Raw genomic sequence first — 16,511 nt, 5'->3', positions numbered from 1 at the left:
TAAGGAGAGTGAAAGCGAAGCGTCAACAGATCGGTGCACATGAGGAGAGGCTAGCATAGGGGCTCCATCTTGGCAACATTACATGAAACATCTAAAAGCAGGGTTGGCATGCACTCTGCTGTCTGGCAGCTTTGGCCCAGGTGGGATGAGAAGCCTGAAGGAATGGCAAGTTTTGCATCACACTTTTCTCCATTATCACCAAATCTCCATGCAGACAGCTGCAGGCCTGACTTTACTGTCTGTAGCTGCCAGAGTTGATCGCAGTGCTTCTTGCCAGCACACAGACTGAACACAAAGCATGTCTGGTAATTCTTCCCAGGTCAACAGATTCCTAAGTCATATAGGAGGATTCTGAGTGTTTATATTCAAGGTTATATTTAGGTGTTATTCACAAAAGTCCTTTTATGTTTATGTTCTTTCATTTACATAAAAYTGGAGCCACTTGTTATTTTGTATATTTGTATTTAGAAGTTTAGAAAGGTTGTTTTTTTTTATACTTTTCCCTTTAATTTTATCTTTCTKTTCTGTTCAATTCAGTTCAATTCAGCATATTTACATGGAGTCCATTTGCAACAATTGTTGTCTTTTAAGGCACTTCACAAAATTCTTTTTTGATTTAATTATAAATCATCCCAATTGATCCTCGTTGTCAAACTGTACAGTTTCAAGTTTCCATTTCTTTCTATRTATTCATGATGCATTGACATGGTTTTCCTTGGGTCATAAAAGCAGTTCATTAAACAACAACAAAAAAGAAACAAATACGCAAAAGCTGGTCTCAGTTATTTGTGTGTTAAAAATGACTACGCTGTTGCCATTTGATTTGCAGTCAGCCAACCAATCTCTTRAGTACATCAGCTCTTCTCCAAAATAATCCATCCTTTAAAAAGCATCAAGAACTAATAATTAGAATGACCTTTAAAAGATCACAAGAAAATATGGTAGTTCAGAAGCAAATTGTTGGATATAAAACTTTTGCACCACAGACTGTTGAATCTGAATATATTAGTTTCTCTCAGTTGCTTTGGTGCAGTTCACAAAACAGAATTGAAATTCTCAAAACTACTACACTTTCATAGTTTCTCATTCCTTTGAACAATATATAATTGCTTCTTCCGTGCAAACTATTGAGCATAATTTGTTACTTTTTCATAAAAAGCAAAAAGCAGATCTCTGTTGAATGGATCTGTCCTGCTCCCAGGTGAATCCTGATCTTCTCCAAAGTAGGTAAATGTGTGAAGCTTTTGCTCAACCAATTACCAACCAGTTTTTTTTTAAATAGTTCAAAGATGCATTTCAGGAACCATCAACTGGGAAGGATATAGTGTATGTGTAGAAAACCCAATGTTACATTTCTGACAATGGAAGGATGGGGAAGTAGAGTGARGCTGTAGTGGGGGAGTTCGGAGGCAGAACAGGAGAGGCAGAGGAGGTTGAGGACGTTTGACAGTGATTGTCACTCCAACACCATCAGGAGACGACACAACAGTATACTGATGGAGTTCCTCTCATCCTGCTCTTCATTCCTTAACTTCAATGCAGAATTTCTCTCAGGATCGAGATGAAAAGCATAGGAAGAATACTGTAATCCTTACAGCTCTGCATTTCTAGTTTTTCTAAAGGAGGTTGTCCTATGTTCACATTTCAATGTTAGCTTGTTTTTTGTTTTTTTTTCTTTTTTTTTTCTTGTTTTTTTTTTATATCTGTGTGTCAGTAGACCTGCTTGTGCCCCTGAACAATAGTATTTGGCTAAAAATAAGAATTTAGAAAAAATAAATGACCCTGGCTGTCCAGTTCAGTCTGATGATGACTGAACAGATTCTCAGTTCCTCTGCTTCCATGTTGTTAAGACACCAGGCCCATAGTGAGGAAGGGGCTTAAATGCACCCTCTATCAAGTTATTGGCATGAATTTTTTTTTTCAACATGCACTTGTTTGCTTATGAAATCATAGGTCTGATGTTGAAGTTAGAAAATTTGTCTTTATTTATTTTCGTAATTGTCTTCGCAATAGCGGGAAAAAACCCTCCTCGCCCACAAACACAGAAATAGTTCGGCTRCAGAGAAAACTTCTGACTTTAATTTTAACAGGCTGCCTCAGTGGTGGACTAAATGCCCGGTTTGCTACAGGTTAACTGAGGTGGTCCCACTAMTGGGGGTCAGAATCAGACATCCTGATTTAAAGAAAAAGCACCCTGCTGCAACTGTCACAGCGACGCAGCTCAAAGCCCCCTGCTTCCATCTGCTCACTGTTCGCTCTCTTCATCTTAACCTTGTATTACTACCAGGCAGGTTCACACCTTCCTACTCAGAACATCAGCATCACCAGCAGTGTTTAAATACAGAATCAGAGAAATCTGTGAGAGGGGGCTCAGGTTAGTTGCTTCAGCTTAAAATCAACCGCTGATTATTGGCCATTATTTATTGTGWTGTAATTGTGAACAAACCCAGCTCAAACACAAAGATTACAGATAGCATCTGACTGTAGCCATGGTGACACAACAATCAAACTATTTTGATTGTTGTTTATGCAGTTTTTCAACGGTTTCTTGCTGTTTGAGGAAATTATTTTTGAGAAATGCAATTGCTGTTTTGCAAATATCAAGGATGATTTGAGAAATTCACCAAAGCACCTAAAAAATAATTTTAAAAAACTATAACTAGACTAKCATTCTTTTMTGAAAATYGACTTTTAAGGCRAAACCCAGACATTGTCAGTTAGGTGTAATAGTAAAATAGAGAGCATAAAGTCTTTACCCTGAAAAGGAATTAAWTAGATGTCCATTAAATGGTCCGTTGATCATTAAATTCTTGCAGGTGCCACTTAAGCTGGAATTTAGGTGGCAAAAGCCTTTTCCCTGGGCTGCACAGTGGGGGAGTTGTTAGCTCTGTTGCCTCAGAACAAGAARCTCCTGACTTTACCCCAAGGATTCCCCTCCAACTCCAAAAACACCCATGTTGGGTTAACTGGCTGCTCTTCAGTGGACATTGCTGTGAGAGTGCATGCTGCATGGCCCTTTGATGGACTGATAACCTTTCCAGTGGCTGGAGGCAGAGCACTGGTAAAAAGTATTCACTCCCTTTGATGTCTTACCCTTTTTTACTGCTTTTACTAATCAGTCACGATCAACAAATTTKGGATTTTCTGACAAAASAAAAATCACAAWAATTGCCTTTAATATCAWAGTGAAAATWAATTTCTTTAACATAATGACAATTAATCAAAACTATGTAGCATAAGTAAGTGATTTGCAATAATATTTTYCACYTTTAAAGTGACTGACCAAAATCAACAGAGGTYCAGYCAGTTGGTGCTGGTAGTCTCACGGTGAGTGGAATGGAGATCTGTAGTTTAAGGACAGCTGTGACTCCATGGTCAGATGAAAGAAACTTCTTTGGTCCAAAATAGAATTGTTGTAGTTCAATCATTTTTATCTCTGTGCCCCACCCAGGTCCGTTTACCAGTTTCAGGTCCCAACCAGAACCCCTCAGCATAATTACCTTGAGAAATAATGAGATTTGGTTAAATATAAAAACAGGCTTTTAATGCTGAAAAATGATCAAATGTTACAAGCCATGTTATGTCATATAAATGGAACAGACACAGAGTTACATTCACCATCCAGCGCTGGAGCCACACTGAGCTCACCTGATGGATGCAACCAAGTGAGGCAAAGACTGTAGCTCGAGTTTAGCATTTATTCTTCTCTGCAACACCCTCCCTAAAGGGTAGTCTAATCAGTTTCAGTACGACTGGCGACAGTCGCTGGTAACAGTCGCACACAAACATGATTATGTTAGCAGCAGCAGTGTGCATGTAAGCAGATAAAAGAGATAGAGRAAAACACAGAATCCATAACAGAACCTTTTGCCCAGACACACAAGATATCACTGCTCAGACACTGCCCATCACCACAAATACACTATATCCACTGTGAAGCATAGTGGTGGCTGCACCATGCTGTGGGGTGCTTCTCATCAGCAGGCCCTGAAAGCATTTTAAATGTAGAAGGTCAGATGAAGGCACCAGAACAAAGGGAAATCCTGGAAGACAATTAGTTTCCATCTGCAGGAGAACTATGGCTTCAGGGAACATTTATTAAGGTAAGGTAAGGCAAAAAAACTTTATTAATCCCATAGGGAAATTAAGATTGTCAGTTGCTCACACATTAATTCACATCCACACAACATTWTCCAGCCAAACAGCTAGAGCTATACAGAGATGGTTTGAAGATAACAACGTGGATGTTCTGAAGTGACCTAGTCAAAGCCCAGGCCTCAGTCCCATAGAGAATGTGTGGCTAGGCTAGTAAAGGGCTGTTGATCCCCACCAACCCGGGATTCACTCTGGAAATGCTCAGACGACAGCCAAACGGGGTCAATATCTCTGCAATCTGTTTTTATGCTACGTGAGTTTATTTAATTGATTTTTTTTTTTAGAAATCAGTTTTCACATTTACATTACATTTTTGGACATGATTTTGGTCAAAAATCATGACCCCATATATTTTTTTGGTCCCATATATTGTTGATCATAAAAAGTGATTTTTCAGATAAATAAAATGGTAATAAATCCAAAGTGGGAATAACTTATTAAAGACACTCTAGTASTCCCTGATGACTCTGTAGGTATTAGAAATAAATAGGACTACTCTGGTACTCTGAACGCAGCAAAGCGCTGGTTTCAGGTCATGACCCACATTTTAGGTTGCAGTTGCAGCCGGATTTGGACAGGGGACGCTAAAAGAGCAGAAACCACCAGAACTCTCTGGGAGTTGAACTTGCCCTCAACACATGAACCCAAACCTCCCCGGTTGGTTTGGATTACAGATCAAGATCATCTTTTACTAATTCCTCCAGTTTTACTTCGTTTTCTGTGACAAAACTGAATCTAAAGAAACGATTAAACAAACAGCATATCTAAACATGTAGTTTGAAAATACTTAAACGGTACAGCTTTRGAAACATTAAGATTCCTTTGAGAAAAGCCATGCAAAAACATGGAAATATCGCTGAATTATAAATCCAACCTAGTTGCTGTTTATCAACTTCTGATCATTTTTGTTTATGCAAAGCATTAACAAGAACATCGCCTCTCACTGATAGTTCTTCTTAGCACATTAAAGCAGAAGGTACACTAAACCACAGCCAGACGGGTGGCTTAAATATGTCCTGTCTCACAAGACAACACCCATCCTCTTTTTGGTTCTTCTCTCACCGAACCAACTGACTTACATAAACTCGCCCCTGGACGTTGTGAGATGACAAACAAAACCCTGAATCTGTCTTTCAGTTTAGTTTCCTGTAGAGAAYTATTACAAAACACTGTCCATTAATGTGGTGATGTTTCTTGAGCGTTTGGTAAAATCTAAAAAGAGTATTGCTGTACAGAGCAGCGATCTGTTCTGCGTTTCAGCAAACTTAGGTATGATGTCTTTTTATTGCAAAATTTGTCATGGTATTTTTTTTTATGCCTTCTTTGATTTTCTACKGCTGTTACAAAAATATTTTCTTATTATTCAGCTTTTCCAGGTCCAGCTCTAGGAATAAATACATTTTGTGACGYGGCTAGTTATGTTAAAATAGAATCATTTACAGAATCCAACGTGCTTTTGTCTGATCTCAGAAAATACATTTTTTACACAGTGACTAGATAAATCAGTGGGTGACAACAACCCTTTTTGCTTTGAACACACCATAAAGCTTTGCTCCTTCCCTTGGTGTTTGTCCTCCATATGTTCACTGTTTATACGTCATTGTTATGTTAAGTAAATCTTAAAGAAAAAYTYAATAAAATCAAATGTTATTGTGGAGGACCCTTTACGAAGTGACATTTAAGTAATGTGTGGTGACTGGTTTAATAGTCATGCATAATTGCTTCCTCTCCAGCTATGGTGGCTGACGAGACCATATGAATATCAGCATGGGGTCTCATGCTGATATTCGCCGCTTTGGCTAATATTAAAACTTTACATTTGTTGTAAAACAAACAAACAAAAAAGGTTTACAACACAGAATAATAAACTGCGACTGATTTAAAAAATATATTTCCTATACACASTCTTTAAAGCGGCACAAGTCTTGTAACTTTCTACACTTTTTTTCCTGCTTCGAGGTCTGTAAGCTGTCCGCGCGGTGCTTGCGCGTGTTTGTGCGCGCGTTGCGGCGCACGTCGTGTGTGCGTGCGTGTCTACGGTGTCAGCGGCGGGGAGGGGGTGACRGCTCGTTCCTGGAAGAGCCCGGCCTGCCTGCAGAGTCACTCACATTCCTGGCTGGGATTCAATGACTGAGCCAGACACACAAACACTGAGGGTGGAGGAAGAGCGGTGGAGGAAAGGGGAGGGAGAGGGCGCGTGAGAGAGAGCTAGACGGGGCGCGAGGCAGAGAGGGAGTGGGGGAGCGCGCGCGGACGGGCACGGCAGGCTGCCTCTCAGACTTCTCATCTCCATCCAGTCAGAGTGAACTGCGGGGGCAGACCGAGCGGATCTCTGCAGTCCTCGACAGCGGAAAGAAACCCAGAATAAGATTTTTTTTTTTCCCTCGCCGAGCTTTTCCCCGCTTCGGTTGGTTTTCGCCTACTCTGCTTTGGGAGTCGACCAACGGAACTTTTCGGCACTCTGGAGTTTCAGACAGTCTCGTTTTTTATTTTTGAAATGGACAGTCGGCGACCTGCTGCGGGGAGCGATGTTCACTGAGCTGGACTAAAACTGTAAGAACTGTCATAGGGATCTTTAAAAGCTCCGTTTACTGGATGTTTGATGAAGCTCTTCTCGGTTTTAGTCAGTTCTGGGACGCCGTGGATTTACCAGGTCGGGGAACGGATTGATACTTGTGATTCCCGTTCAGCGAGAAGGATTAACGCTTCCAAAGTTGGAAGAAAAACATGGAGACTGTAAGTCGGCAGAGCTTCCAGCCTCACCCGGGACTGCAACAAACTCTGAAGCAGTTTCACCTCAGCGCTATAAACTCCCTGGGCGGACCGGCGGCTTTCTCGGCTCGGTGGCAGCATGAGCTCCTCTTCAAGAAGGACGGGAAAGAGCCCGAGCCGGTCCTGCAGCATCTGCCGCCGCCCGTGATGCCGGGCCCGCTGTTCATCCCGTCCGACCGCTCCACGGAGAGGTGCGAGACGGTGCTGGAGGGGGAGACCATCTCGTGTTTCGTGGTCGGCGGGGAGAAACGCCTGTGCTTGCCGCAGATCCTCAACACGGTGCTCCGGGACTTCTCCCTGCAGCAGATCAACTCGGTGTGCGACGAGCTGCACATCTACTGCTCCCGCTGCACGGCGGACCAGCTGGAGATCCTCAAAGTCATGGGCATCCTGCCCTTCTCCGCGCCGTCCTGCGGCCTCATCACCAAGACGGACGCCGAGCGGCTCTGCAACGCCCTGATCTACGGAGGAGCATACCCGCCGCGATGCAAGAAGGACCCGGGCTCCGGCTCCCTGGAGCTGCAGCTCACCGATCGGAGCTTCAAGATCTACCACGAGTGTTTCGGCAAGTGCAAGGGCTTGTTCGTACCGGAGCTGTACAGCAGCCCCAACGCAGCGTGCATCCAGTGCATGGACTGCAGACTCATGTATCCGACCCACAAGTTCGTGGTGCACAGCCACAAGGCGCAGGAGAACAGGACTTGCCACTGGGGCTTCGACTCGGCTAACTGGAGGGCGTACATCCTCCTGGGTCAGGATTACACGGCCAAAGAGGAGAAGGCGCGCCTGGAGCTGCTGCTGGACGAGATCAAGGAGAAATTTGACTTCGCCAACAAGTACAAGAGGAAAGCATCATCCAGGGTGAGTCAGTCTGGCTGCGTTCAAGCGCCACTGCTGCTGCTGACAACTTTGAGCTCTGCCATGCTTTATCCACTGATTTCCCCCATCCACAGGAAGGAATCCATGTGTGGATCACAGTTTTGCCCCAAAGTTTTTCCTATCCCTAAAACGGAATTCTCTCTGATTCCTGTTTATATCCTGTCTTCTCCCTTCTTCCCACTCTGAGGAAGCCCTCAGTGTTCGGCCATCATTGGCATATTGACACTAATTAGGCCTCATCCACTGGTGACAACAAAAAACGCCTGTGGTGGCAATAAAGTCATTATTCGAGTTGTGAAACTCTTAAAGCCCTCTTTATTGGCTCGTACAGTAAACACAATCTCATGTAGCAACAAATGGCTCAGTAAGGGGTGCAAACATTGGTTGGGAGGGAGACGTTCACCTGAAGGTAGTTTATTTCTCATTCCCAGATGTTCTCCAAGGATTTTACACCCTGAGCTAAAACAAAACGTTGTCTGGTTGTTTCTAAACTGGATTTTAAATCCTTTTCTACAGCTTTCTGTCGAATTTCTGAATGAATCATTTCATCTTCACACACTTGGAATGTTTCGATGCGTCTCTGTGTTTGCTGAGGTTCAGGTGATGAGACGGGAACTCTTAGAAGTAAATCCTGAGAAGGGCTTTGTGGGGAGGGATCGGCCGATTTAAAAGGAGTCTCACCCCCACATCCACCCCCTCGGTGAAAAAGGCCCAGTGCGGCCATTTGCATGAACTGTTCCACATCAATGGAGCTGATGAAGCAGGGTTTAGAGTATTGTGGTGGAAACATAATATGATTCCAACAAAGGGGAGCATTCAGTAAACAGAGCGGACCACCCATCCCCACCTCCGACATGCTCCCCCTGCCCCCTCTCCTCCTCAGCTCCTGGGTTATTTTGCGTCCTGTCGGAGCGTCTGATTGGAGCCTCGGCGGCCTTCTTGTTGAAGGAGCTCAGGAAGTGTTTGGAGGCAGGCTGCCATCTTCCAGTCAGACCCAGAGACCAAACAGGAACTAGGGGAATCCTCCAGAGTCCTGCAATGCCTGCTGGGTACAAAACTACTGGCACACACACATACTTTGTGTTCAGGCTGGAGTGAGGACACCTCAAAGGCCTCCATTCTGGGGAGGGGGAGATCTTCTGTTTCTAAAAGTTGCAGACAAGACAGGGGAGGCTCCTCCGTCTTGCTTTTTTAATCCACTCTTGTTTCATAAAGCAACTAACGAGGTTCTGGGATGTGAAGAGGTTCTGGGATGCGGCGAGGCCCATAGAGGAAAAGGTGGCAGTGAGAGCTCAGCGGCCGGCCATTTCTGTGAATATTAACGAGGCTGTTACAGAAGTGTGAGCTGCAGTCTCGTATGCAGACAGACGCAGGAAGTGATATTGCCACACTTCCCTCCTTGCAGACGCTCTTTTGAAAGCTTCAGCTTGAGGCGCGCTCGTGACCGATTCACAGAGAACCTCTGCTCTCTCCCTCCCGTCGGGGGTCCCAGGGTGAATGAGCTTTCCGTTCCCTGCTGCTTATCTCAGAGGATGCACGGCGCCATGAACAGCGGCGGGTTGATGTGGCGCAGCGCTGGGCTGAGCTGGGTGTGGAGCTCTGATGCCAGGCCTTGGCTGTGAGACTCTTTGGTTTCTGGCTGGTGCACATGTGGGTGGTGCGCATAATCAGTGGCTTTCCGCATCAGGATGTTTAGATAAGAATTGTGGCCGCAGATTTAGCAAGTTTCTAACTTTATAATTTGCCCTCAAGATGAAGTGATTTCTCCGCAGGCTGCCTGTTTGGAGAAGATATGAGAGCAAAGAGGAGCCAGGCACTGCAGGCTGAGTGGGGAGAGGGGGGGAGCTTTGCAGACTGAGTTTATGTTCCAAGCTGAACCTCCCGTTCTAGAGGTAGACCTGGTCATTAGGCCTCAGTCTGCTGCTGCCTCTGGGCATTAAGCATGGCGTTCGCATGGGCTGCTAACTTTAGTGGAAACCTCACTTCCTGTTTTGTGTAAAGAGCCGTCTTCCATCACAGGTTGGGAGAAACTGATCCGCGTCGGGATAAAAGTGCATCAGGATTCCAAGGAGAACAATAAAACAGACTTTGCGCTCGCTCCACACATGTTGTTATTATGCTGACAGCCAGCGCATTCCTGCAGGCCGTCACCATGTGTTTACTCTGGATATCTCTACGAAAACCAAAGTAGGCTGAAATTGAAGCTGACGTGTGTGGTTGTTTTGAGCTTTTAGCTCCTACAAATAGATGCTGTTTGCGGTCGATGCATTTTCCTCCACAGCTGCAGGGATGCTTTTAAACTTTGGGACGCTCAAACTTCCAGTTTTACTTAGAGGGCCACTCCTGCCCCTCCCCCTCCTCGCTGCTGCAGCTCGGGATATCTGGCCTCCAGCTGAAGGGGCTGCTTGTTTCAGGCGGGAGGAGGGGTTTGTGGTGGTTGGGGCTCAGAGGAAGTGAACTCCCAGAGGGACTGGAGGGCCATGTCCTGTTTCATATGCAAGGCGCAGTGTTGGAGCAAGCTTTGCTGACTGGCAGCCGTGTGCTCGGAGGGAACAGCTGGGAACTTTCAGGCCTGTTCTCAGAGAGGTGCAGCAGAGCTTCTTGTTGTCCTGACAACAGGAAGGCTAGAGATGCTTCCCACTGGCTCTTCTCTTTCTGTTCTGATGCTCTTCCTTCCAAACAACTCACTTAGAATTTATGGAAATAGTTTTTTCGTCTCCATCCATCAGTTACTGTAAAACAGGGTTTTTATTATTATTTTATAAGAAGGGATGAATGAAGTGACTTGAAGTTGACATTTTAAACCATCTGTAGCATCTTTTATTAGCAGTTAGCATGGCTTGCTCCCAAACAGCACTTTCTGTGAATGTATAATAGAAAAAGTGGGTAATTTCTTTAACTCAGATTCCCAAAAGGCTTTCAGTATAGTCCATAAGAGACAGAGGTTGAAAGCTCTAAAGGATAAAACAGAACATTGCTGTTGTGTTCTGTTCAGCCTTCCTGTTACCTGCTAAATTCTTTCTCTCTCTGTCGCTGTGCCACAGACAAGTTTGGTTTCCTTGTTTACACCCTGGGTTTGCTTTTAAGTACCTCACTGAAACTACAATAACCGGCTTTGACCCAGCAAAGGGGTCAAAGCCGGTTTGACCCCTTTCTTATGGAAAGCTACTAGTCTTTCCATAAGAAAGACTAATATGTTGTGTCAGGTTTTATAGTGCCTGACTGATTCTGATGGACGGCTCTCTACATAATATTAATGCCTTAAGTTAATATTTAACGCAGCTTAATATTAAGGATGCGTTAATGTTAACGGTTCTAAAAGAAACCCAAAGCTTGTACATTAAATTGGCCAAATATTGGATATTTCAATATAATTTTCCCCAAATACTTTTTCTATCAGTTTATTGATCTCTCATCACTAATGACTCTGAGGGAAAACTGCCCATGGTTAGCTTTGATAGTCCTGCCGTCTGTAGCAGAAACCAACCATCCTGTTGTCTTTGAAATGTTGGTGCGCCACATGATTTCCACTCTGGCACCTGAATTCCTTCCATAATTTAACCCTGTTTAAATGCCGCCTTTAACCTTTGGGTAGCTGCTACAATTGAACTCCAGCCAAAACCTAACAATGGAACTTTGACCCAACAAAGTAGATCCTTGATTCTTGGAATATAACAGTCAACACATTTAGCGTGTTGTGATCTTCACACTGGATACAAAGATATTATAAGTAATTCTGTGGATGTATTGTGCAGTCGTGCTGTAGATTGAACTCACTTTTTATTTCATAGTCCAAAGATAATGAAGTTTAGAGCCAGCTTCAGCCAGCCTGCCGCCGTCTTAGGGGCTCATGGTGTGATCCACCATGAGGCTCAGTGAAATCAATGCCATATTGACCTTTAAGAGTCTCAACATCGAGTGGGATTGAAAAGTTGCTCCCTGTTGAGCTCACAGTGACAGTCTGACACAAAACAGAAGGACTTCAAACACCAACTTGCCGATCACTGGGCTGTTCATCATTTCAGAGGTTTAAACCGGTGTTCATTTTAAAAATAATTTATATTCAGTCACACATACATTCTAATTTACCCTAGTTAATTGTGAACAATAAATTCTTCACAGTAGATTAAAACATTTCTATCTAAGGAAACCCAGCAGTCAGTCACTGACTTGCAGCATTCACTCCACCCAGACGAGGATGTAGCAAATCAATTGTGTTAAGTTCTGGACTGTACAGTAATCCATGAACAGCATGAATGTAGTGACAGTGGAGAGGAAAAAACTCCCCTTCAACAGGAAGAAACCTCCAGCAGAACCAGAGCTGAGTATGATCTTTTGCAGCGACTGGCTGAGGGTTTGTATGTTTTCCTCATGGTGTTTCCTAATCCCTTCCATCTCTCCCTCGAAACTGGAAATCAGATGTATTAAACACATAAATAATTGTACTTGAGAAGTAGTTTTTTCTTTCTTACCCTCTTCCTTTGTGGAAAGAAAATCTCTCTTTGAGGCTTGGTGACGTCAACTTTGAGGAACGGTATCTTCACACTGGGCTTGATGCGCCTTGAAACGGTGGCTTTATTTCCACCACAACTGCTGACAGGAAAAGAGCTGCGATGTGCACAGAAACGGAGGAAAAGCGAACAGCAGAACATCTCAGACTGCATCGCTTTGCTTTATTTGTTTGGAAAAAAAAAAAAAACTTTCAAGAGGCAGCCACTGAAGCAGCAGTGGAAACTGAAATAAGTGCAGCGATTCTTTCTGGAAGGTATGTCTTACTGCCAGAAGCTGTTTCTTTCGGAAGACTTTAAAGCTGTGAGAAGAAAAAGGGATTTTCCCAGTTGATGCCTGATCATGTGGAAAGCATGAAGACTTTAGCAAACAGTCTGCATTTCACTGGATTCTGATGTAACAGCTCTGACTGACTCAACACACACAACGTTCAAATGTCTTCTGAAACAGGACACTCTCTTACTCAAACTAGAGTCTTAATGAAGGCTGTCACCCATTGATCACTTAATACTGATGCGATGGAGGGATGGATGGATAGATGGATGGATGGTATTCTGTGAACCAATCAATTGGTCACAGATTGTAATTTGTCTGTTATCCCTCTATTAGCTTTAATTCCCGATCAGCATGTCAAACAGGGATAAAACAGATTTCTCTTTATGAAATCATTAAAAACATCAGAATGAAGAACTCTGTCTACTTTAGCTTTGTAGATATAATCAGACGGTTTGCTTTAATGCTTCTCTTGTTATTCTTCCCTTGTCTGTTAGATTCCAAACTTCGACATCGCTCTTCCTATTTGATGTGTCATAGTGCTTAAAAAAACGAACTCAAGATTGTTTTCACGTAAAAGAAAAAAAAATGTTACGGTATCTGACAGGAAACAGCCAATTGGTTCGCCTCCAGAAGAAATAGTTGCTTGGGACTTTTTGAACAGAATTAACCCTTGTGCGTGCGAGGACTGAGGCAAACATAGAGGACTATGGCAAATGATACAAGTTTTACGTGTGTGGGGTCGGTTGGAACCCATTTCCACATACAAGTGGTAAATGGATTCATGCCTGAATGATTCATAGATTTTAGAGGGTTAGCAATCCAGAAAAGGTTTCTGTGAACACGGTCATGCAGCATGCTAAAAATGATCCAAGAACCAAGGAAAAACTCTGAAAGCCATCAAGAAGGCTTGGAGGATCACTGCTACCGATCACTGGAATGTTTACAGGAAGCTAAGGAAGTTTGGGATGAGCTGAAAACTTTGGAAATTATTACTACTGAGGTTTGATTAAAGAGAAATAAAATAGAAGTCCTCATTGTCAGTTCCGCCCACTGGGCTGTTGGCCTCTCCATCCACCCTCAAAGATAGATGAAGGTAGCAGCGCATGGAGTGCTTCAGTGAGCGCTCACCTGGAAGACGGTGGTCTGCATCGATCCACCTGCCTGGGACTGACAGTAGCTAGTCAGTGTTATAGCAGAGGAGCAGACAGGGATAGGGGTATAAACAAAGTCCACCCCTCTATCACTCCACTCAAAAACCAACTGCCTCCCAGGCCGTACCCTGCGTTGTTGTGAACCATCTCAGCCTAAAGAGCCCACTCCTTCCTATCTGTCAGAATATTCACAGCATCGCAGTGCAGCATGACCTTCCTGCTGCAGTGTGACCTTCCTGCTGCAGTGCGACCTTCCTTGTGCTCTCCGCTTTTCTGAACCTCGTCTAGGTGGTAAAGGCAGCCGTTTCTCCTGACGGTCCGCTTTGAAACTACACACACAGGTTTTCGTGACCCTTCAATATTTATGATATGTTTCTGTAGGAGGAGAGGTCTGCTGTGTTTATTTAATGAAAGAAGCTTTGAAATATTCATAATCACATGCAGCTGTGTAAGACCCAGCTACAGTGGTAACGGCTCCATCCACAGACCTTTGACCTCTTTAGAGCCGACCCGCATGCCGAGCCCAGCGCGTTGCTGAGTTTTCCCATGTTGTGTGAAGCTTATAGCCTGGCTGCAGCTATTGATGGAGAAGAAAGCCTGACCTGTAGTAGCAAATGTTAGAGCGCTTTGGATGAAAATATCTTTGCTAGTTTTCATGTTCTCAGACATCCAGTGTGTTCAAGGGTTAGTGGATTAAAGTGACATTACAGATTTATCTGTTAATTACTGCCTTTTTGGATTATCAATATGAAACACATTCCTTACGCACTCATTTTTCTTTGCTCAATTAAACAAATAAAATAAAATACAAGTAAAATTAAAATTCAGAACAGATTTAGCTTTTGTCGTTGAACCAACCAGGTATTTTTTTTTTTTAGTTAGTTCAGTGATAGTTTCTTACTTTAAAAAACATCGGTCAGTCAGTCAGTTCCAGGAACCAGGGCTGTAATGTAGTTCAGAGCTGGTAAACAGTCCATGAGGTGACTGATGGTTATTTTATGCTGCGTCAGCTTGGGACTATCTTTTGTGTAGAACGGCAAAGCCACTGACCCCCACCCTTTCCCCACCCCAACCACCACACCCCTTCCACCCGTCCCCATGTGAGCACATGACCTTTTCCCTCCTCGGATAAAGCTGCGACCCCTTTCTGCTCCCCCTCTCCTCCCACGGTTGGGCTCCGGATCCTCAGATAGAAGCTTTTAGCTTGATGCTAATAAATGAACGGTTAGGCTGCTGAAGGTGGGCTGGGTTTAGATGGTGTTCATTATAAATGAGATCCATGCTGCTGCTTCATAGCACAGGCTTCCTGAGCCTCATTCAGACTGGACCTGATCCAGTGTGTTATTTGTAGTGTCACGCGTGTGTGTGTGCGTGTTCGTGTGCGCGCGTGCGTGCGTGTGTGTGTGTGGATCAGCTGTAGGAGGAGATTAGCATGAGCTCTCTGCTTACTCATTTCCATCCCCATCTGCCTGTCTCCCACAGTGATGCTGCCCCACCCCCGTCACACACACCAACACACACAGCCCTACAACCACACTGACATGTGCTCAGACGTCCACACAGCACCCACTTCCCACCCCCGCAATGCATCAAGGTCTCCTGACAGATGCAGGAGGAAGATGTGTCCACCGATCTTGAAGTACTCATGTCGGTGGATGTCAGGAACGTTGACGGGAACCAGCGGTCCAGCTCTTAGTTGGGAGAACTTATATTTCCAAAGGAATTTACCCCTGCAAAGAAACACATTGGATGGACAGGGAGCTCAAACTGCTGCAGTTACTCAAAGGAAGAAATTGCAAAGTCTTCTTTATGTAGATGGATTTTTAAATGAACCCATAAGATTCTTGCTCTTCTCTTCTGTTATCTGCTGGTGCAGAATCGTTGTCTATGTCATTCCCCCCAACAGTCCTATTGAAATTCTGCTTCAGCTGGGATTTATTATTATGACCTCCATCCTCTCCATCATGTTCCTGGACTAAATGAACAAAGTAGTTTGTTTAGTATTTGAAGAATTATTCCCATACTGAACAGTTAAGAAAAAACATCTTAAACGGACCCCCCCCCCCCCCCACACTTTGGTAGTTGAACTAGGGGGATATTAAATATTTCAATTTTACTTTACCCTAAATCTGTTCAGTTTGTTGATATGGTAGCAGTTTTAAAGATAAAACAACGAATGACTGACAATCACAACAGGAAAAATCACAAACTCATCAACGTAATAGAAAAAAATCATGGATGGGAGCTGAAACGGTCCAGTTGGATCATAATTAAAATGCAATACAGTCATATTCAGTTGATCATATTAGTTGATAAAGTATTTATCAACCCACATAAATAATTCATTGATAGTAAATAGTTTAGTGTTAATAAAGCCCGAACCCAGAAGTGGTGTTCAATTATAGTAGAGTTGACTGACTCAAAGAGCCCGTCTAAACCAGTGGTTCTTACCTTTTTTTGAGGTACCGAACCCACCAGTTTTCATATGCATTCACTGAACCCTTCTGTAGTAATAAATAAAATGCGATCCCCCCCCCCAAATTCAAGACATAGGGGTGACCCAACTAGAGTCTAGTTGGGTCACCCCAAGATCACCAAGTCTTCTTAAAAGGTAAAGTCTCTGAGAACAGTTCTTCTAGTCATAGTCTGTGTTTTCAGCAAAGTTGAGCTGACTGTCCAGGAACGACTCAAGGTATTTAAAATTTGCCACAGTTTCAACAGGTTGGCCATCGAGAGAAACTGGAACCATTTTAAAGTCTTGTTTAGATT

General features: G+C 43.7%; 1 protein-coding gene across 1 annotated transcript in view; it reads left to right on the top strand.

The window, feature by feature from the left end:
* Nucleotides 1–6,363: 6,363 nt before the first annotated feature.
* The window catches only part of skia (v-ski avian sarcoma viral oncogene homolog a), a 67,909-nt gene continuing 57,761 nt past the window's right edge, over nucleotides 6,364–16,511 (top strand). Inside the window, exon 1 of the mRNA XM_008412923.2 lies at nucleotides 6,364–7,788. Within this exon, the coding sequence (XP_008411145.1) occupies nucleotides 6,883–7,788 (906 nt within the window). The 5' untranslated portion in view covers nucleotides 6,364–6,882. The remainder of the gene's footprint in view (nucleotides 7,789–16,511) is intronic.

This window comes from Poecilia reticulata, linkage group LG7 (genome assembly GCF_000633615.1).
Source record: "Poecilia reticulata strain Guanapo linkage group LG7, Guppy_female_1.0+MT, whole genome shotgun sequence".
Classification (NCBI taxonomy): Eukaryota; Metazoa; Chordata; class Actinopteri; order Cyprinodontiformes; family Poeciliidae; genus Poecilia; species Poecilia reticulata.
The sequence above is the reverse complement of the archived record's forward strand: the minus strand, read 5'-3'. Positions and strand labels throughout refer to the sequence as shown.